The 21,737-nt window shown below is 37.7% G+C and overlaps 2 protein-coding genes and 1 long non-coding RNA gene across 13 annotated transcripts in view; 1 reads left to right on the forward strand and 2 right to left on the reverse strand.

The window, feature by feature from the left end:
• Nucleotides 1-3: 3 nt before the first annotated feature.
• On the reverse strand, nt 4-13,160 carry LOC117575043 (J domain-containing protein). 2 transcript variants are annotated; one of them, XM_034259124.2, is made up of 5 exons: nt 13,055-13,160; nt 12,248-12,377; nt 7,318-7,419; nt 2,609-2,764; nt 4-1,623 (listed from the first exon to the last, which is right to left on the reverse strand). In XM_034259124.2, exons 2-5 carry the CDS (start codon nt 12,332-12,334, stop codon nt 1,390-1,392), a joined length of 579 nt encoding a protein of 192 aa, XP_034115015.1. In that variant the 5' UTR covers nt 12,335-12,377; nt 13,055-13,160; the 3' UTR covers nt 4-1,389. The 2 variants fall into 2 exon arrangements, with proteins under 2 accessions (XP_034115015.1, XP_034115017.1); XM_034259126.2 differs by having other exon boundaries at nt 2,648-2,764; nt 13,055-13,158.
• A 2,458-nt stretch (nt 13,161-15,618) lies between these two features.
• On the reverse strand, nt 15,619-17,956 carry LOC127565872 (uncharacterized). 3 transcript variants are annotated; one of them, XR_007955272.1, is made up of 3 exons: nt 17,913-17,953; nt 17,057-17,778; nt 15,619-15,943 (listed from the first exon to the last, which is right to left on the reverse strand). It is a non-coding gene; the product is annotated as an uncharacterized LOC127565872 (long non-coding RNA). The 3 variants fall into 3 exon arrangements; XR_007955271.1 differs by having other exon boundaries at nt 17,437-17,956; XR_007955270.1 differs by having other exon boundaries at nt 17,057-17,956.
• Nucleotides 17,957-18,144: 188 nt separating this feature from the next.
• The window catches only part of LOC117576655 (tropomodulin), a 50,342-nt gene continuing 46,749 nt past the window's right edge, over nt 18,145-21,737 (forward strand). For 5 of the 8 annotated variants that reach the window (XM_052006648.1, XM_052006647.1, XM_052006649.1 and 2 more), the window contains exon 1: nt 18,145-18,990. In XM_052006648.1, the coding sequence (XP_051862608.1) occupies nt 18,748-18,990 (243 nt within the window). In that variant the 5' untranslated portion in view covers nt 18,145-18,747. The remainder of the gene's footprint in view (nt 18,991-21,737) is intronic. The other 3 variants (XM_052006656.1, XM_034261603.2, XM_052006657.1) reach the window with 2 other exon arrangements.

Below are 21,737 nucleotides of genomic sequence, written 5' to 3' on the forward strand. Positions count from 1 at the left end.
AGATCTGTCTGTCTGCCTATTTGTTTTTCTGTTTTTTTTTGTTTTTCAGTTTTTCTGTTTTTTTTTTTAATAATAATCATAATAATACAATTATAATATGTGTGTATTTGAGTAAATTCAATATGATTTGAAAACAAACATTTATATAAAGTATTTGATGCTAATCGCTTTGATATTCATGTGTGTATAACATTTGAGACATTAAAACAACAATGCATCCAAACATTTACCATTACGTTTTTTTTATATTCCTTTTTCTACAATTTTTAATATTTTTTTATAGTGTTTTTTTATGCGTCTTTGGTGACTTTGCATTTATATTTTTTTCTTCCATAAATAAAATAGTTCATATAGTTTAGTTGCAATCTTAGTTTTTGCACTTTAAAGGACACCAAGTGAAAGTTGATTTTGTTTTTTTTTTTATTCTTTTTGACTATGCAGTTAAACTTTTGTGTATAAAGTTAAATTCGCTTTTTGTTTTTGGTAGGTTTTCCATGTATTTTTTTGCTTAGCATATGCAAAATTGTTTTGTTTTTCTTGTGGTGGGTGTTTTGCTGCTAGTTTTATATGATTTTCCTAAACATTTGCTTGTTAGTTTAGTGCACAGGTAAACACTTCCAAAGGGATTGTCTTATAAGGGGCACATGGTACATACATCGATATACAAATAGTTGTAGATAAATATACATTTATATATATGTCTTGTTTGAGTGCTTGTAAGTATATTGTTCACACTTAAAATTTCACTAATTTATTTCGCTTGCTTTTTAAATTGTTCTTGTTCATTTGTTAAACTTAACTTAAAAACGCTTCACCTTCGGCCTTATGTTTATTGAAATTACAGTTTCTTTCTATGTATATTTAATTACCATTTTCTTTTATTTATCATATATGTATATATATAATTATTTGTTTTTTTTTTTACACCTATAAACATTTATTTAATTCAGAACGCTGAAAGTTCACATCAATATATATATATATTTAGTATATGTGTTTTATATGTAATTGTATACTTGTACTTTGACGTACTCTTTTTCATTTTCATTTTCATTCAATATAATTCTCATAAATTTGATTAAATATGCTTCATGCTGTATGTAATTTGAGTTTGCTCTCTTTGATATACTCGCACATTTTGTAGTTGAATTCATTTTTAAGAAAAAGTGGAATATGTTTTCTTCTGTTTTTGTTTGAAACTCACATCAAGATATTCTGACTGCCCCATTGATAAAAAGGGGGGGCTATAAATATGTATTTCCATTACGACTTGGTTGGTTTTGGTTTTTGCTGGGTTGTTCTTGGATGTTGTTGCTTTCAAATTTTCATCTTCCGCTTCTGCCCTTAGCCATTTCTCCTCCCCTCCCTCGTCCACCAACATTTTACAGCTTAGATCTCGTAATTGCGAAATTTATTGGCCACATCTGTGTTCTCGGTGCCCCACTCGGCCTTGCGGTTGCCATAGTACAGAGCAGCCCCGCCCTCCGAGGCCCGACGATGGGCGGGATTGGGCGAGGCGGCTGTCAAACCGCCGCTGCTGCAGCCAGCGCCAGTTGGACCAGCGCCGGCTCCGGTTTCGGGCAGCATGCGATCCTTGGTCTTGGGTGTGGCCCAATGCATGGACTTTGATTGAAGGGAAAATAATTAATAATTAGTTCAGACAGCTGGTCCATCATCATCAACATCAACGATTTGCGTAGCAACTAATGCATTTGTTGTGTTAAATTTTGGAATCGGAAATTTTGTGCTCGAAATGGAATCGCAAATGCATTAACTACTCCGCAAAGGTAAAATTATTTAGCATGCACACACATATATATAGAATACACATTTGGATGAAGAGGCGCATTCCGAAAAAATGAATACCATAAAAGAGTTGCAAGTTTTTTGTTGGTTGGAAGGTTTACCGGGCGACCAGAAACAGGCTTTATAAAAAAGTAGGAGCTTAAATCAAAGAATGTTGCAAAAGTTTTGGTAAAGTTCGAAATTTGTTAGACAAGGTTTTGAGGTCTGGATTTCCTGTGCGAGCCGTTTGTGCATCATGTACGAAAATTAATTATTGAATAAAATGTCAGTGGCCATAAGAGGCCACATAAATTGAAATTGGCAACACGTGAGCAAATTGCAGGCGAACCACAAAAGCCAAAGCCAAAGCCAAAACCGAAATGCCAAATTGCTCAGTCGAGTGCACAGAAGCAGTTTAATAACAGGCAAGGCAAGCCAATGCAATGACAGCAATTTACGCAGGATGTGTGTTGCGAAAAAGGACACTCGTGACTTGTGGCGGAAATTAGCAAAGGACACGCTGAAGTTTTGCTGTAACTAATCACATTAAATATGCAACAATATGCAACTGCACTCGGCATCGGATTACGCATTTCATTAGCCGCGTAGTGAGTCGAGTGTAGCATGAAATTGAATTGCTCTTGCATAAATAAGTATGTAAATAAATTAAAAAAAAAGCATACGATGTCTCGACACAAACGGCAAACGCGAAATACACAGTTCCTCTTACTACAGAGTTCATTTTACAAAGGGGGAGTTTACTTCTCTGATTTAGATTTTTCGAATTTTGTTTTCTGGCTGTCTTGCTGGCGCATACGCATACCTCTTTATCCACTTTCTCGGCAATTGTGTATCTTCTCACCTGGCCGACGTGCTCCTTCATGCCCAGCCATTGCTTGTAGCTCATTGAGATGCCGCTGTTGCGCCACTTATCGTAGACGGCGCGCTTTTCCGGATCGCACAGCGTTTCCTTGGCCTCCTACATCACAACAAAATAAGAAAAACAGAATCAAAATCAAATACACGCAAATGTTTATTTACATTCCAAGAGCATAAAAGTCAAATTTGCCCGAGTCCCAAATAAATAGCACAAAAGGCCGAAGCATCTGCCTCTTCTGTTGTCTGTTGTCTTTTGCCTTGACTTGAGTTTGCTTTCATTGGCTTCATCCTTGCCTTACATTATAATCAATTTCCGTAGCATACTTATTAGCAGCGCCGAGATTCATACACAAAAACACACACAGAGAGAGAGAGAGAAAGACAAACACGTTTAAACGCTCAAGTGGCTTTGATAGCGTATCTGGCCATGATTCGTGTCTACCCAGCCAGCATTTTATGAGATTTCTGATCGAATTCGAGTCATTTTCGACACTCCTAGAAGATTAAAATAAGCATAAATGCGCTCGTTTTCTGATCGAAAAAGATACTCTGTTCGGGAGAAAATGGAACCCTAGCCGCGACACTTCCAGAAGAGTCGTATTCGACTCCTCAGGAAGAGTCGTTTTCGACTCATTTTCCTCGCAAGACGCGAGTCTTTTTCGAGTCATATTTTAATCGAAATTCACTCGTTTGCAAGTCATATTTAGAGCAATAAACGAATAATTTTCGAGTCACATAAGAATCAAAAATAAGTGAAATATTCAATAATATTTCGTTCTTGTATTTTTTATTTTATTATATACATATATTCATATATATATATATATATATTCTTAATACTTAAAATACTTCATATTATTTTACAATATTATATTTATATATACAAGATAGAATGTAGTAGTAATAATAATTCAAATTTAACAAATAATATCAATAGCAACTAAACTAATTCACATGCTTTCTTTTATTAACAAGGTCTTTGGCATGAACGAAAAATTTTTGAAAAACCATGTTCATGTCCTTATCCGTACAATTGTATTTTAGGTGGCAAATATCTAGGAGGAGAAAAGTATTAATTTTGTTCACCAATAATAGAAATATTTTCTTACTTGTAATTATTGTTATAAGGTAGCACTTTTCAGCGCTTGGCTTTGTGCTGGTGCCTTTCCAACCATAATTTTTTTTCTAATATTTTTGGCCGACATATTCTTTTCACTTTACCTAATCTCACTGAGCTCACAAAGTTACTAAAACTGAGTTTAGAAATGCAGAACACTGCAGCAACCCCTTCAAATTTGGTGAAAAGTGCCGTTTGAAAAATATCAACGAGATAAGGCAGAGAGCAGAAAACCAAAGGAGAGCGCGCGACTAAGCTCCACCGACTAACCACCACTTCTCTCACCGAATGTTAGTGCAAAGCAACAAATAATCTCATTTCAATCATCTGGATGACCAATTTTCGACTGCTTTACAATTTTGTTTTTGCTATTTTATAAATCGTATATGAAGATCATTTACGACTCATTTTCGAGTCATTTTCGATTCATTTTCGATTCATTTTCTAGTCGCTCATAAAGGGAATCTTTTTTTAATCATTTCAACGACTCGAAGAAGACTCGTCAAGGTGATTAATTCAAAAACGATCTTCCAATTGCTGGCTGGGTATCTATCTATCGTGTGTATCTTCTATGTACTACATGGAATATCTACCACATGCTTGTTTGATATTCAAAGCTCACACGCCCTCGCACACACACACACACAAACACGCACCCACACACTCAACTGTTGAGATTTTATTGCCGTCTTTGTCTGTGTTGCTGCTGCTTCTGCTGCTGATGATTCTTACATGATAATCAATTATTTTACTACTCATTGGCTATGTGGGTCAGCTGGCAAACGCTTCAGAGTTTTCCCATTTTCCGCTGGCTGATTGCTGCTGCTTTATTTCTCTTCAATTAATTTCACCCTTCGGCTAACATCAAAATCCCACGCCCATTGAACTTGCTGCCTTAACTTTTATGAAGCTAACAAGTTTTCATCGTTATTATTAGACCACATAACATGCGTTAAATCCAGCTCAATTGTCATCTTTAATGTTGGATTGATTTTATAGCCAAGTTCATTTATCTCATGCATGTTGATATATTAATAAATGGTTTCGTTTTTTGTGCACATAAAAAGCTATTTGTTTGATGCAATATTGCCAAGTTCATAAAAAGCGTCCTTTCAGCACTTCCAATTGCATCATTTGCAGCATGTTGCGCAATTTAAATTGACAGGATATTCGATATGCCAAATTGCAAAATTTAATCAACTCCTGCAATGAAATACCATATTCTTTGCTATTTGGTAGCTCTATTTTAAAATGTATAAAAAATAATGAATTTTTACATATACTCTTCAACTCTCGATGAAATATTCTTTGCTATTTGTTTACTCCATTTAAATTGAGTAATTTTCACACTTTTAAATACTTTTCACATTCGCATTTCACATTTTACACGCGTTTTGTTTATGCTCTTCCAAATGTTTTCTCATTATACTCTCAAATTCAATACATTATTATGCATACAACAAATATTATATAATCAAAACTAATTAGAATTTCAATGTGATTGTTCTGCTTTGTAATTTTATGAATTATGCAAATAGTTTTTGGAAATGACAGGTAACTTAATTTTGTATAGAACCATTTTACTGATTGCTAAAAATATGAATACACAAATACACATATTGTCTAGTCAAGTATTGAGTGGGTGCTAATAAATATTCTTTTATACTCGTTAACTAAATTTTAATTAATTTTCAAATACTATTCAAGCTCCTAAATAGTCTTTCTCTTTGTGCTTTTACGTCTAATAGAATAATTTTTAAACAAAAAATATTTCTTAAACACAAATGTTTAAAATTAGTTTTTTATTGAGTTATGAAAATAGTTTCTGGATCTGACGAGTAATTTAATTTTGTTTTTCGGCTTCAGAAATTTGAATATACATAATCAACTTTTTGATGTCCTTTTCGACTTTTGTAATTTTCTCAAATACTTTTCAAGCTAACTAATAAATATTTTGTATCAAAAAATCACTAAGATTTCACAAAATTCCAATAGTTGCTGTAGCTAACAACTAATTTAATTTTATATTTTTGCAGACATCTGTTTACCAAAAATATGAATCCTCTACGACTCCTCAGATACTCATTTACTAAGTTCTCATTTAAAATAAATATTTTGTAACTAAAAATTTCGCAAATACTCGTATGTAGTTGCTTTATGAATTATGGAAATAGTTTCTATAACTGACAACTAATTTAATTTTATATATCTGCAGACAACTTTTTACCAAAAATATGAATCCTTTACAACTCCTTTGATATATTTTTTTTAGCTCATTAACTAACTCCAGTATAACAAACATTGTGTAACTAAAAATTTCGCAAATACTCCTGTTTAGTTGCTTTATGAATTATGGAAATAGTTGCTGCAGCTGACAGTTAATTTAATTTTGCTTAGTAACTTTTTAAAGTTAAAAATATTTTGTAAATTTTTACAGCAAACTTTTGTTCAGTGGCCAAACTAAAAATAGCCGCGTACAGCGTATAAAAAGTTTGAATAATTTCTCTTGGCTGGAGAGCGCGCATTGAAATCTGAACAGTTCAGTTGAGAATGGTTTATGGCTGCCATCAGCATTTGTTTTACGGCTTCACGTAGCTGCCGGAGAGCCATAAAAAATGCTGCCAATTTAACTACATACACTGCATATGTCAAACTAATACACTTGCAAACCAAACACGCACACACACCCACACACACACATATATAAAAAGGGAGCGAACTTTACGAGCTGCAAATTGTATTTACGCTTTTTTATGGTAACTTCGAGCATTGGTCTCAGTCCCATAACTATCATTCACAAAAGGAGACTTCCGCTCGACTTGTTGCTGATACCGAGTGCCATAGCTTTATATGTATTGTGTATGTGTGTGTGTGTTGTACAAACACATAAGCAGTTTTTATTGTCAATGTGGCTGACAGGACTCTAATGAGCAGAGTGAGAGAGCGACAGCAAACGTCGACTGTTTGACAAAGTTTATGTCGTTCCCTTTTTCGGAAAGTTGCCTAACAATAGCAACAGAAAATCAATAATCCTTTTGAAATGCAAAATATAGGGTATCTATATCGAACTTTACTTTCAAGCGATCTCCATTTATGTGTGTGTGAGTGAGTGTTGTGTTCCCTTTGTTGTGCGTAAAACTGAATTTGTGGTGCAGCATGAATGCGAAACTTTAACCAACAAAGGTGTGTGCTTGTGTGCTTGTGTGTTGTATTACTCTTAATTATGGCAACTGTCAGCTTTTTGCTGGCAAATTAATGTGGCAAGCTCGAACAGATCAACCCCGCAAATGAAAACATGTTTTCCTTTGCCATCAGGCTACACCATCTTCTGATGTTGGCAACACAACGCAAACATATTGCCCCCGAGGCGAGATAAAGTTGCGGCCTCTTTCCGCCCCGACTCCACCTCGCAATTGAAGCTTAAGGACCCTGGCACCTGGCACTTTATTAAATATGCAAAATGCTTAGCGTTTGCCTTTTTCTCATCGTTTTTCCTTTTTTGTTATTATTTATACAGCTTGTACATTGTTGCTTACCTTTAGCTGCTGGAACTTGGCCTCGGCATCCTTGTCGCCGCTGTTCTTGTCTGGATGATACTGCAGAGCCAGCGCCTTGTACTCGGCCTGAATTTGCTCGGGCTGCGGGAGAAGAAAGGTAGGTAGAAATTGGGCGTAAATTAAGTAAATTGCAATAAAGAATTCTCTTTCTTGTGCGTCGTAAATTAACTAAGCATTTTGTGGCATTAATTTTTAAAAAGCGGCTCATCCCAACGCAACGCAACGCAACGCATCGTTCACCCAGTCTTACATAATACCAACTTCTTGTGACATGCTGATTTCATGCTTGTAACACACACACTCACACTCACACACACACACAGAGAGTCAAATCAACTGGGATATGGTAGCTGTAACCACAAGACAGGTGAAGCTGTCAGTGGCAGACAAAGCCAAAGCCGAAGCCAAAGTCGAAGTCGCCTCCAGTTGACAGGGCATTAGAATCGAGGCGTCTCTCTTAGGGGTGGGGCAGAGGGCGTACGCGATAAGCACACATAACAATCTCACAAAGAGAGTGTGAGAGAGAAACACACAAACAAACGGAAAATTTCGTGTGAAAATGAAAACCACTTAATGTGACACACGAAAAGTTTGCAATATTTTTTGCGTGCGACCTTGAAAACAGCTTCTGGCTGGCAGCTTTAAGGTAAAAGTAACTGTGAAAACAATTGAAATTAATTAAGCCAAAGTGAGTGCAGTGACAGCAAACACCAACAACAACAACAAACAACATCAACGAGGACAACGGCAACAAGTTGCTGACAGCATCAGCTTACTGCAGTCAGTCCAGTCAAATGCTGTTGGCCAAGTTAAGCGGCTGGGCGGGCAGACTTGACAGTTGTCATCAAAACAACAACAACAACAAACGTCGCATACAAAAGCGCATTAAATATCCTTTGAAAGCAAGCACTGGGAATTGCTGCGAGGAACGCTTTCAAATTCCCCTCCAACTTCCACAACACAAAGCCTCTTGTTTTGTTTGCTTTCCTTTTTAGTTTTTGTTGAAATGAAAATGGATTTTCGCGCACAATGCACTCGAAGCTGCTGTTGCCCAGTTGCAGCTATATACGAGTATATTATGGCAGTCAGTGCTTGTCTATTGTTTGTGGTCGTAGAATGTGCTCTGCATGACTGAAGTATTGACATAAATCTGCCAAAGGCATCGAGTCAACTCAAGTCAAGTCTTTGTTTATGGGCATATTTGTCAGGAATTCAGTCTAGGCCAATAGGGCATTAAATATGCATAGGGAATGCTCCTTGAATTTCAGCAAACGAGTCGTATAATTAATTTCGACGCAATTAATATTACTCATACGCAACGTTGCGACAGCGACAGCCACAAATTATATTGACATAGACTAGGACACTACAGTTCGTTATCACACGCAAGCGCACACACACACACGCACACCCGCACACACACACACACAGACGCACATTCAATGACTATAATTAACTAAATGAATCTCTGACACACACTCACACATTTCTATAATATGTACATTGGTTGCGGCTTCTGTTTGTTTGCATTCCTCCTGTGTGCGCAAAAAAAAAGAAGCTTTGTGTGTGTGTGTGTGTGCTCGCAGTCTTGGCATTTCCATGGCCATTGAAACACGATATGCCAACAAACGAGTAAAAGAGAGTGAAAGAAATATCTATGTATGTGCGTTTGTGTGCATATTGAAGTATAGAACTTTGAATGCGTCTGTCTGTGTGTCAGATATCAATGAAGGCCAAAGAGATGGGGCAACAAATGATACGTTGACAGTTCGAGAATTTCGACGATTCATGCGAAATTTCTAAGCGCTTTCAACCAATTAGCAACAAAATAATTGGTTGGCCTAGAGAGTGGAGAGAAGGTCGATTCAAAAGTTGTCAAATTTAAGAACTGATTTGAAAAATATTATTTCATTTAATTTAAAAATTTTCAATATTTCATTATTAGCAATTAGCAGTAAAATTTAAATTTTTAGTGTTTTAGTGTTCTCTAAAAATGCTAACTAACATTATCATACCCCCTACCCATAACGTCAGTATTTATGATTCCTGATTTTATAAATTTGAGAAGGTAGTTGCGATTAGTTGAAAATTGTAGAAGATATTTAATAAATACTTTTGTGTGGTATACTGTAATCAGGTTTTAGTTGCTTTGGCTGATATTACTCTATGGTATATTTTGCATATAGTTCTATATCAATATACCAAATATAACTCTTAGTACATTCCAAGTATTATTCTGGTATATTAATTTGGTATATTTTAAAATAAATACCGCACTGTTTTCCTTTCATTAAAAATGGGTAGCCGGTATTTCACGGTTAAGCTTTCAATACTGTTGCTATGGTATATTTTGAATGTAGTACTATATCGATATACCAAATATAATATACTATACTTTATTATTTACTTTTTACTTTAGTATTTTTAAGGTATATTTTTGGTATATTTGGTAGTCGAGCAGTAGCTTTCGAAATTGTTTTTCTTTTGATTAACTTGATTAACTTGATTAACTTGTTGTTGTAGAAAGTCTTTACTTTTTTTGAAATTTAAAACACATTCACATGAAAAATTCTTTTGACTTTGATCCTAACAAAGTATTTTAGTTTCCATTCCCATTATTATAAAAAATTTGTAAACAAAAATCTAAAAAAAAGAATCTAAGTTGTATTGAAGAGTTTTAATTATCATTACGAATATAATAATAATTTGTGATCAACAAACTTATAAACAATTCAAATTGTTAGCTATAAAATTTGTTATCATTTATTTAAACTACTCTCTTCCCTTGATTTTAGTCGTGATTAAATTGTGTCATATTCCATAGAATATATTAATCAGCGCATCGTCAGCAACAAAATTCTTTAGCACATTTCGCACAAGTTGAGAAAGTTGCCTGTGCAGCAATTGGACTGTAATAATTGCATAATGCAAGGCAATTTAATTGCCAATTAAAACTGAGTTGCTCAATTAATATGCATCGCCATGAAATTAACTCTAGCAAATTTCCGTTTGATTATGCCAGAAGCTGTGTGTGTGTGTGTGTGTGCGTTGGGTGAAAATGCAAATGTAAATTAGCTGCCCAGCAGACCAGCCCCAAAATCCAATCCAACTACAACACAGATTTCCTTGCATAGATACACAGATATATTGTGTAGTTAAATCGCTGTCGTACTGTGTGGATTTGACATATGCAAATTTAGCTGGACACAATGGAAAGTCCATCTCTGTATGAGAATAGATGCGACAAAGCACTGAAAATACACATTCTCTCTCTCTTTCTCTTCCTTGCCTTCGCTGTGTGTGTATATTGCAAGCAATTCAATTCATTTGCGGAACACACAATTGATCCATTGAGCTGTTGCCATAATAAAGTCGAGAAACTGAGGCGTTTGAATTGTTGCAATTTCATTTTGTGCGCAACATGCAGCAGGGCAATTGAGAACTTGGCAGCAGTCGACGAACAACAGAGCTTAGAAATAGATACTTCGATGGGTCCAATCAAAGCACATCATTAGCAAAAATAATGTGTAAGCTGGCAGTAGAAATATACATCGATGAATGTTCTTGTAACCTTTTAACATATAAATAAAATATGTTATATACTTTATGTGTTAGATTGGGGCTTTACTTTAATATTAAGTGGAAAAGAAGGCAGCACTTTGGGCCACCCTCAAACATAAGAAGAGGGGAATCCCAACAATCTTTCAGCAAGTGCTTTTTCTACCCTTATCAATGTGTGAGCGAGAGTTCGTGCATAATTCAATATGTGATGCAATCGACAGCTTGAAAAATTGCCAACATTAATATGTGTTTTTCAGGTAGAAAATTGCGGCAACGTCAAACATTTTTCATGCCAATGAATTTGATTATTATCCCCAGCATGAGGGACAGACAGATAGGGAAGATGCTGTTTTAGCTTCCAGCTATTAGGGGAGTGTGCTCTTAATTTTGTTATTGAAATTTTGCGAACCAGAAAATGTGATAAGCCTAAAGCGTACGTCATGTGCCAAGCTAAAAGACAGAGACAGAGACGAAGATGAAGCTGAAATTCGACACAAAGACGAGAGACTTTATTTCGTTTTAATCTAGCACAATGAGAGGCTAGGAAAGCCAAGTTAATGCTACGAAAATCGGACTAAATGTGTGTGTTTGGAATGATGTCTACTACCTGACAAGACTGAAGTTGTCACTCGGCCACAGAATATAAAATAATTGCCAGGCTTAAGTCACAAAACCATATTAGACAACAACAAGCAAAAACAACAGAACAAAAGTGTTGTGCTAAAAGCAGCTTAGACGACGAAAGTTTCGAGTTAATTAAAGGACTCAAAGCAGAAGCCAAAAAGTTGCAACAGCCAAACAGTTTTCTCTAGACACACTCACAACTATTTAATTGGCATTTATCAGCCTTCCTTCGTTGCATCTTTCAATCTCAGCTAGAGAAAATGTTTTTCTGAATCACACACACATACACACACAATCAGAATGTGAGGCTGTGCGAATGTGAGGCGTAATTGAAACTAATTCTCAAAGCAAATGCCCCGACACTCAAAATGTCAAGTTTGTATTTGATTTCATTTTGTATCTCTATCTCGACAATCTCTGTGTATCTCAGTCTTGCCATCTTTATCTGCGGTTGCCATTCTCATGAATCCATCATCGGGTAAAACTCACCTCAACTCATCGCATCGCATTGCGTGTGAAATTTGAGACTTGCTAAAAGTTCTCGAACTTAATTCAATTAAATTGTAATTACGTTCTCTCTTTTTTGTTTTTTGTTTTTGGCCAAACTTTCCTCAGTGCCTGCTAATGGCAACACTGATGTTTTAGCTGCGTTGCGTAGCTCAGCTCATTATGATCTTAACTAATTGTCAGTCATACTCAGCGTAATTATATAAAAGTATCTTACCGATGAGGTTTCATCGCAGTGGAGCAGAGCATAAAAGTCCTCGTTGGGACTGCGTTTATAATTGATAATGGCATCCACAGCACTCATTTCGAAGGGTTTTCGTTTTTTGTTGGGTTTTTGTTGAAGTTAACTGAATTGTGAAATAAAATCAAGAATTACTTTATGCCTTATATATTTTGATTATATATTTCTATTTATTTGATTTTGCAAACACGTTTTGGCTTTTTGCTCTGATTCATTAATGAATAATCAAACAAAGGTTTTGTTCCGTTTTGAAAGCAATTTGCTGACCTTCGTGCGACTAACAAACAAAAAAGCGTTAGAAACACAATTAGCGTTTAAAAATGAATAAACTATAATACGAAAAAACAAACTTAAGAAAAAGGCACGTTTAACTTTATTTATATTTGTAATTTATTTTGATGGCTTGTTGTTGTTTATTTATTATTTGCTTTGTTTTGTTGTAGTTCACTTTCACTCAGCATCGAGAGAAGATGCTTGGCACTTGTAGACGGTAAACAGTAAACAAAACAAACACAATATTGTTTGTTGCTTCGCGCTCTCACATTCAAAACAATTTAACAGCAGAGCACCGAATGCCACTTGAGGCCAAGAAGACGGAGGCTAAAGTTGTGATTGTGTGATTGTCTGATTGTGTGACTACACATAAAGCTCTCACACTCTCGCGCTCTCACACTCTCTCGCCCACTCTCACTCTCTCTCTCTTGCACTCTCGGATTTGTATTAAGTGTGATTTTTTGGTTAATGTTGTCTGAATTGAAATTTTATTTTGTTATTTAGTATTACATTTGGAAGCGCTCACGATGTGACTGGCAACACGTCGAAATTGAAACTGCCAATGCCTTCGGGTGTCGACACGGCTCACTGGGGCAACTTTGTGTGTGTGTTTTTGATTTGGCTTGGCGCTTGGCTTTGACTTACGCACTGGAAGAGCTTGCACTCTGCTGAGAGAGAGAGAGAGAGGCCGTACAGCTTGCGCTCCAGTTTCACCAGTGAACTTTCAAGCACATTTCCAGTTGTCTGATAAGCGCGCTCACTTTCAGTGTTTTGAAACCGTGTTTCAGCTTGGTTGCTGAGTCACATAACTGGTTCAGCGCTGATGTTGGGTTAAACCTTAGTTATGCAGCTGACTCAATGCTTCTGGTGAAGTACAAGAATTTTATTATATCAATCAACTTGTTTTTCCCCATACGAACACCTGTTAGTTGTTGCATTCACTAAGCTTTGCAAGCTTGCGTGTTTCCAGCTACACAAAAAGCTTGCGCGCCATAAAAAGCTTCGTAAAGCTTTCAATGTTAGCTTTTGATATAATTTGCGCTCACTTGTTGCTTCGTCTCTCATACGGAAAGTAATTGCAATAAATGTTCTACAATCTTTCCTATCAAGGAAATGGCACATTTTACGTCTATGCCCGTTTCAAATAAGATTCGTCAATCTGTGGTCAAATGTGGCACAATGTGGGCAGCACGTTCCAATCGAATGACAGAAAATCGCTTTTCAAATTAAAAGACGCAGCCAAGTGTGGAAAATGCCCGGCAAACTTTACAGCAAACCGAAATCGAAATTGTAAAAAACTGTTGCATGCTTTTGGGCGGCAAGAAAAAAAGGCAGACCTCAAACTTTTCATTGACCAAGGCGGCAAACGGATAGGCTGGACCCCGTTGCTCCTTACTCCACACTCCTTGTGTAATGGTCAGTCCCAAAAATAATTTCCGCCCATAAATCATCATAATGGCAAAAGGGGCCATAGCATATGGCTGGCTTGTAGGTACTACATACGTTCGTAGTAGGCGCAAACGAAATGAAGATGAAACAGTTTGACAGCCAACATAAAGTCCATAGACGACATACGCACTCTGTGGGTGTATGTGACGTCTACAAATTGAACACACACACAGAGAGAGTCTAGGAAAATAGGAAAAGAAACAGTACAAACCGAACCGAACCAAAACGAAACGTTTTAATTAGACAAAAGAGCTAAGCAACTATTTATTTCCATTTGTGTTCTGTGCCGGTTTAGCAGGAGCAACCCGCAGGCAACTAAAGATACACAGATAACCAGCCAGAAACAGAGCTACAGCTTTAGATGGAAATGGAGATGAAGATGGGGAGAGAGAGATAAAGAGAGAGCAAAAACAGAAGCAAAGGATTGCAAGCGATTGCAAGGACATATTGCTTGTCGTGTGTCCATTTGTGTGCATTTGTTTTTCCCCTCCAACTCCTGCACATCTACAAGCCGAACCGACTCGAGTTGAGTTGAGTTGAGTCGACAGCTAAATCGCAACTCAAACAATTCCAATGGCCAACGGTCTGTGTATCTCAGTGTTATTTGTGAAAGAATCGAGTTCACTGTGTGGAATGTCGGAAATTTAAGCAGCAGCAGCATTGGAGAATTCGGAATTTATTGCAACTTTTCAAGCAGATGCTTCCGCATTATTAAGAGACTTTTCATGCTCATCTAAACATAGAGCAGTAAGCACTTGAACATGCTGCAAAGTTGATCTGAATTCCAACACAACTTATCAACAATTTGTGCTGCATACTTTTAGGAGCTCAACAATCTGCATATTAGAAATGTAGAAATGTGAATAGTAAAAGAATCATTTAGTATTCATTTACTCGATTTGAAAGCATCAACTTTCTTTGTAGAATTTTTTGCCATAATCTGCTTACGTTAATTGTTTTGCATTTTACCTGGCTTTCGAGTAAATTTTCCGAGTTTCTTGAACCTCCCCACCCATTGTCCATTTAGCCATTGTCCAAGTGAGCGATGTCAATGCAATAAATTTTCCATAAGTCGAAAAGAATGAATCGTTTTCTGTTTTACATCTCAGCGTCAATTGGCAACTGGTTTCCATTTTGCCGCAAACACAGAAAAAACACAAGAAGAAAAAACAAACTTTTCATTTTGCGAGAAAATTGCCATTGTCGAGGGCAACACATGAGTCAAGTGCTAGCTAGCAAAACGCATTAAGGCTGCCTTCCTTCCCCGCTTCCCCGAACCGCCCGCGTCCTGCTCCTCATCTTGTATTTGGTCTGTAGCTGATCCTAGGTCAACACAAGTCAACGACACTCCCTAGACGCGGGACAGAGAAAGAGACATTGAAAGGCACAACAGCTTGTTGGTTTATAATAAAAAGTACTTCAATTACTTTGTGCAATTTACAACTGTGTAACTGTGAGATAAACAGAGAACGCCAAGGCTAACGGAGAGGGGAAGTGGGAGGATGGCGGAGGGGGCGTTTCGCTTGTCTCTTCACATATGAGCGAGTTATTCTTTATGTGTTCCTCTTTGTTAATACACTGCCAACTAGCGAGTCTCCCCAAATTTGTAGAGCATTTGAGAAAAGTTTTGGAGTTCATAAAGCTGGAGGCACAAAATACTTTATTAAATCAGCCCCAAATTTACATACTTGTTAATGGACTATAACTTAAGTATACTTGAGGGTATTCGGATGTCTTCGTGTTGTAAAATGACTGCTCCTTTGCTTGTTTATTGTTGATTTCTTTTCGCGACTGTCTTCGCTTTGTTTTATTACCCATTGTGCTCTCATCCCTCGTTCGCTGTCTGCCCTATAATTTATTTATGCATGTATTTTATTAAAGATTTTCCCTCGAATTTTCGACGTTCGTCTGGGGCGTCATACCACACACACCACAAGAGGCTGCAGGAAGCTGTTGACAAAGAAATTACTTATTAATCATATTTGAGCATTGATATTTCGTCAGTATGCGTATCTGTGTGTGTGCCTGAGTTGGTTGTTATCCTTTGCTTCATGCTCTGTAATTTGACTGGCGAGGCCATAATAGATTTCCGCACAATACGGGCCCAATTACCAACAGCTCGAGTTATTGAAGCCAAGCAGTATAATCATCATTATAGCATGTCTTGCATACGTATCTACAAGTGTATTATGTATCTGTTGCCGTATCTATAGATGTATCTGTAGCTGTATCTGTATCTAGTATGTATATTTATATGCAGATATTTGTGTCGTGCTGTGCTGTGCTGTGATTGCGTTGGGCAGCCAAAAAGACATTTGTCGAGCATTAATTTTAGAAAATTTTCTTGTGTTGCGTTTATTCAACGCTTTGTTTGCACAACGGAGCAGCAGCACTTGTCTTTCATATATCTTTTTGCAGTCGATTTTATACAGGAAGTTTTGCACTGTCACCGCCTATCGATGCGATGCATCGCCATCTCACAAGTATCATGCTCACTATGAATGAAACCATTTACTAGCCAATGCGATAGTTGTGAACACCCTGTATGCTTACATGTGCATGTGCGTGTATGTGTGCTCGTAGTCAGATGCCAAATGTAACTCAGCTCAGCTGTCGAACGCCGGGCAAAAGCAAATGCCGTCAGGCCAAACGGCCAGAGGCAGCGCAAGCACTTGATGACAGCGGGTGAGAAGGGGAGAGGGGGCGACCAATGGCCCAGTAGACGTCGCAGTTGCAATTGCAGTCGCACTACCCCAGGCGGCCAGATTTTAATATATCTGCTTTCTAAGAATACCCTGTGCAGTTGGGTATTGTAACTGTAATGTGGGAATTTAATTGTTTAGGGAAATTTCCCTAGACAAAAATCAAGTCGAGCTTCAAATGCAGCTCTGCAGCCAAGGAACTTCCCAAAATTTTCCCTTTTTGTTTAGGGAACATATCCAAATTAATTGTCCATTCCGTTTAGTAGTAATTGTAAAGTGTGTGTGTGCGGTGCAAGCGTATTTGTTGCGCGGTGTTTGTTTGCTGTCGTTTTGCTTGTTCTTGTTTGTATTGTTTAATTACGGCAATCGCGGGACGCGAGGCGCGGAGCGCGTTCTAAAATAGCGCCAACAACACACGCACGTGGTGTGGGGGACTAGTTACAGATTTGACATGCGTCACAGCAGCAGCAGCAGCGCCAGCCAGAGACACTAATTGCAGTCAGTTCATCAGATTGTCTTTTTTAATTTCATTTATGATTTGATTTGAGGCACTTGGTGCAGCCAAACAATTAGCAAAACAGCCGTGCGGCAGCGGCAGCAGCAGCTGCTCGCCTTAAAATATTGAATTGAACAACAAAAATCAACATTAAAATCAAAATTCAGAGCGAACTAGCAGCAGCAGCAGCAGCAACAAGAAGAGCGGACATGCACTAGGGCTGTCTCGTTTGCACTCATGTGTACCTGGCACCCAACTTGCTGTTGATCCCAAGCAGTTGGTCTTTTTCGCTCGCCGGGAAATAAACCACAGGCACACACACACACCGACACACAGGGGCGCATATACATAGACATGATGATGTCCAACTAGTCGTGTGTATTAGGTATTTTGGTCGCTCTCCGGCAAAACGATGACGACGAAGGCGGCGGCGACGGCGACGACGGCAACGGCAACGGTTCCGGTGGCCTGGCCAGACGGCGAGCAGTGCCATCGATCGGGACAGAAGCTTTAGAATCGTGTAATTTGCCTCGTGCGTTGTCGCTGGGCGCTCTGCTCTTGTCCGCTTCTACATTATTTTATTATTCCTATATTTTTCAAAAAAGAAATTTGAATTTATTGCTAAGCAAGTGAAACAAAACTGAATGTGCTCAAATTATGCGTTTTTAATTGCATTTAATATTTTGTTCATTTTGTTTCATTTGTGCATTTTGCATTTTACATTTTGTCGCGTCGTTCGTTCATTCCGTTTTCGTTGTCGTTTTTTTTGTCGTTGTCGTTGTCACTTTTCGTTATCTTTGTCGTCGTTGTTGTCGTTCCCGTTGTTGTTTTTTTTTGTCAGCACCTCTCTGTTTGCATCATTGTTGTTGTTGTTGTCGGTTCTTCCTTGTTTCGTTGTTCGTTGTTCGTTGTTGTCGCGTCTTTCGTTGTCGCTAGCTGAGCATTCACTCTCACAGTGTCTCAAGCACAGCCAGCGACAGTGATCATCAAGCAAGGAGCAGAAAAGTTCCCAAATACAAAATATAACGTTAAAATACTCGTGTACTACGATTACGTGATCGGGATTTAAGTAAACGTGATCGCGTCTAGTGTGAACGTTAACAGTGAAATATTTTGAGGAAAATTATTCTGTTGTTTATATAATAACCCACAGCGGGCCAAGCAACAAAAGCAACCAAGAAAGCACATAGCAAAAGAAATATTTAAGCAGAATTATAAAAGAAAAATAGAAAAATATTCATTTCTGGTTTGGTTTTTTCAGTCGAAACAAATTGAGAAATTCTCTATTGCGTGCGTGTGTGTGTGAGTTGCTGCTCTACTCTACTCTTAGTGTGCGTGTCGGTGGGCCGCTATAGTCGCTATATAGTTCAACAAAAATTTAGTGAGCGAGCACCGAACCAAGTGAAAGTGACCCCAAAGCAAAAACACACAAAAGAATCAAGAATCACGAATCAAACAAGAAGCAACAACAAGCAACAAAAAAATCAACACCTAAACAAAATACATAATATATACTTAACAACACAAAAAGTGAGAAATCGCCCAAATTAACAAACATGTCGGACATTGAGGATGTTTTCGGTGCCTCCGAGGAGCAGCAGGAGGAGCAGACCAAAGCTGCTGTCACCGAACCGGATGCGGAGAGCAAAACCAGCGTTGTGACTGAGAGAACCGAGGAAGTGATACCCGGCGAGAGCGAGAAAATGGTCACCGAGACCATCGATGAGGATGGCGATGTTGTCGAGGAGACCACCGAAGTAACCCGCAAGACCGTCAAGCGTACCATGAAAATAACTGAGGTGAGTGCAATGCAATTTGTTGAATATTTAACTACGAAATATCTCATTTAATTTGCGCAATATATTTTCGGTGGAAATATCTGTAAGGCAATATTATTGTTAGGGGCATGCCAAATAGACCAAAACATGTCAAAATTTATTTATTTACTTATATGAAAGATTATTACTTGACTGTGTGTGTGCGTTCTAACAAATTGTTTATATAGCCGCCACAAAACGGTAAATCATCGCAACATACATACACAAAAAAAAATATGTACAAATTAGACGACGAGTACATATGTGCATCTAGTATAATTTAGCTATAAAGAAATATATAGAGGAATAGCTATGTGGAAATCTCAGCCACACTTTCTATAGGCGACGCCTGGCAGATAGATCACAAATTTTGCAGCTGTTTGATTTCGGCGCAAATTGCGAATATCACAAAAACAAAAACAACAACAAAAACGCAAAAACACGAAAATAATCTTACAAATTATTGTTAGGCACAAATCACTTAATGCGCTGCCAAAACTGAACAAAACGTAGAAAAAAGCGAACGCTTTCATAAAAAAAAAGTATTACAAAAATGAAAAACTCGAAATGAAATGCAATAAATCCGTGTGGCTTTTTGGCTAAGCGAAGAATATACGATTGCTAGCTACTCGTAGTTGTATTGAGGTTTCCGTGTCTTGTGGTCTGGCGCACAACATGCAATAGGAGGCTGCGGCAGAGGCAGGGACTGAGGCAACCAGACGCATATATTGCAATTAATTGCTACAAATTTCGTTGCACAAAATTACAAATTGCGTTTCCGGTTTGGCGGCGCAGCCACGCGTGCGGTCATATTGCACTGCACTGGCATCTTGAATTTAAAGAGGTCTTCACTTTACCACCGACAACGCTGCCCCCTACCCCCCTCTTCTCTGACTGACTGGCTGCCACTTTACCTGCTGCGAGCACAGCCAAGCGTCTCGTGTTTTATGATCGTCTGTGCGTTGTTTAAATTTTATGTTGGCCCAAATTAAATTTGCATTGCGATTGCTTTTGCTCTTACTTTTCGCTTTTGTGGGGGAGGCGTTGCCATTTTGTCCTTTGTCCTTTGACTCTGCACCATAAACGTAATGAAAACGTATGCGTAACGCACACATGCAGCATTTTTGGGTAACTTTAATAAAGCGGCAATGACACAAGCAGCGAATTTAAATAAATGAACTGGCTTAACAGATTTAGCTGTGAATAATTGTATTAAAGTTACAGCTTTTACTGAGTAGCTCACTCAGTTGAATGCGTATATGTTATTTATTTTAAATTCTTTTGTAAGCTAAATAAATAAATAGTAATTTTTGCGATTGCAGCTGAACTATCTGATAAACTTAATTTAATGCATATTCTATTCTATAACATATAATTTAGTTTGCTTAATTTCTTTTCTTATTACATACTTTATTTAAATATATAATTTAATATCATATTTAGACTCATTTCCTTTACTAAATTTAATTATTTATGCTTACACTTTCATATCACATTAACTCTCATTTAATTTGCTTAATTTCCTTGCTGATTAATGTAAATTTAAGCTGCCATATTTTGCAGCTAGTGTCATTGCTGTCTACGTTGATACTTTTCGTTATTACAAGGGGTTTGAGTTGTTGGGAGGTCAACAAAGGGGGTCAACTAATTACGCTGCGTGTCCGTTACAACGAACGAAGTTCCTTTGCCATAGCCGCATTCCTAATGAGGCACGTGGCATTTTTGTCATTTTTCTACATTGAAGGGGTATTTCTCGGGATCAACGTTTGTGTGTGTGTCGCACACTCACACTCTGACATCGAATCTCCGGGACCGCAAGTTTACGTGACCCTAAAACAAAGTGCAAAATGAGAATGCAAAATCTGTTTAATGAGCGACAAAGATATGAGGCATGCCATAAATTTTACAGTTGATTTAACTGTAGTTTTGGCTGACCACGTTGTTGATTTTGCTAATTTCCTAATGTATTTCTGCAGTTAGGAAAACAGATTAGCAAATGACGTGACGTCGTCGAAGGGGGCGCCCAATGAGGCATGCCAATTAGTGCAACTAGGCGTGAAAGATCACACACAAGCTAACACACACACACGCACACACCGACAGCTAGGGTAAACACATTACACGAATTTGGTTAACTCACACGTGAGCAGCCACAAGCCCAGCAAATATTCATTGTTTGACTTGGCAACACATATTAAGCTGGATTCTGACCCTGGCCCATACTAAGAGTCTTAGCCAAGTTTACTCCTTGCGTCATCTTCAGCTGTTGGCGCCACTGAAAAGTCCAAGCAAATATTTTACACGCGTCATCAAACACAGACAAACAGATATATATGTATATAGTGTAGATGATGTACTGACACGGTTATGGCATTTGAGTGTGACAAAACAAGTCACACAAAAAAGAAAGAAATTATGAAAAACCAAAAACGAATTCAATGTCATGTTTCGGCCACTTGGTTTTCATTCATTTGTTGCAGCGCTCAAGGTGGAAGCCAGCCTACCGCCCGTTGCGTATACGACGCGTAAACCAAGCATACATATTGCTTGCTTCGATTCTAGTTGGCGTTTTGGTCAGCTATTTATGCGTTTTTCGTTTCGTTCACTTCTATTTATTTGGTTGCTTTTTGCTGAGGAAACAATTTATAATTTTAATGCACACACACGCACAGCATATGTATGGGTGTATGTGTGTGTGTGTGAGTGTTAACTGAATACAATCTAAATAT

The sequence above is a fragment of the Drosophila albomicans genome, chromosome 2R (genome assembly GCF_009650485.2).
Source record: "Drosophila albomicans strain 15112-1751.03 chromosome 2R, ASM965048v2, whole genome shotgun sequence".
Lineage (NCBI taxonomy): Eukaryota > Metazoa > Arthropoda > Insecta > Diptera > Drosophilidae > Drosophila > Drosophila albomicans.

Coding starts and splice junctions, on each gene's coding strand:
- LOC117575043 (XM_034259124.2), bottom strand. CDS start 12,334: ATGAGTGCTGTGGATGCCATTATCAATTATAAACGCAGTCCCAACGAG. Junction 7,420..12,247: donor ACTGCGATGAAACCTCATCG/GTAAGATACTTT, acceptor CTTCTCCCGCAG/CCCGAGCAAATTCAGGCCGA. Junction 2,765..7,317: donor CCAAGTTCCAGCAGCTAAAG/GTAAGCAACAAT, acceptor GTTGTGATGTAG/GAGGCCAAGGAAACGCTGTG.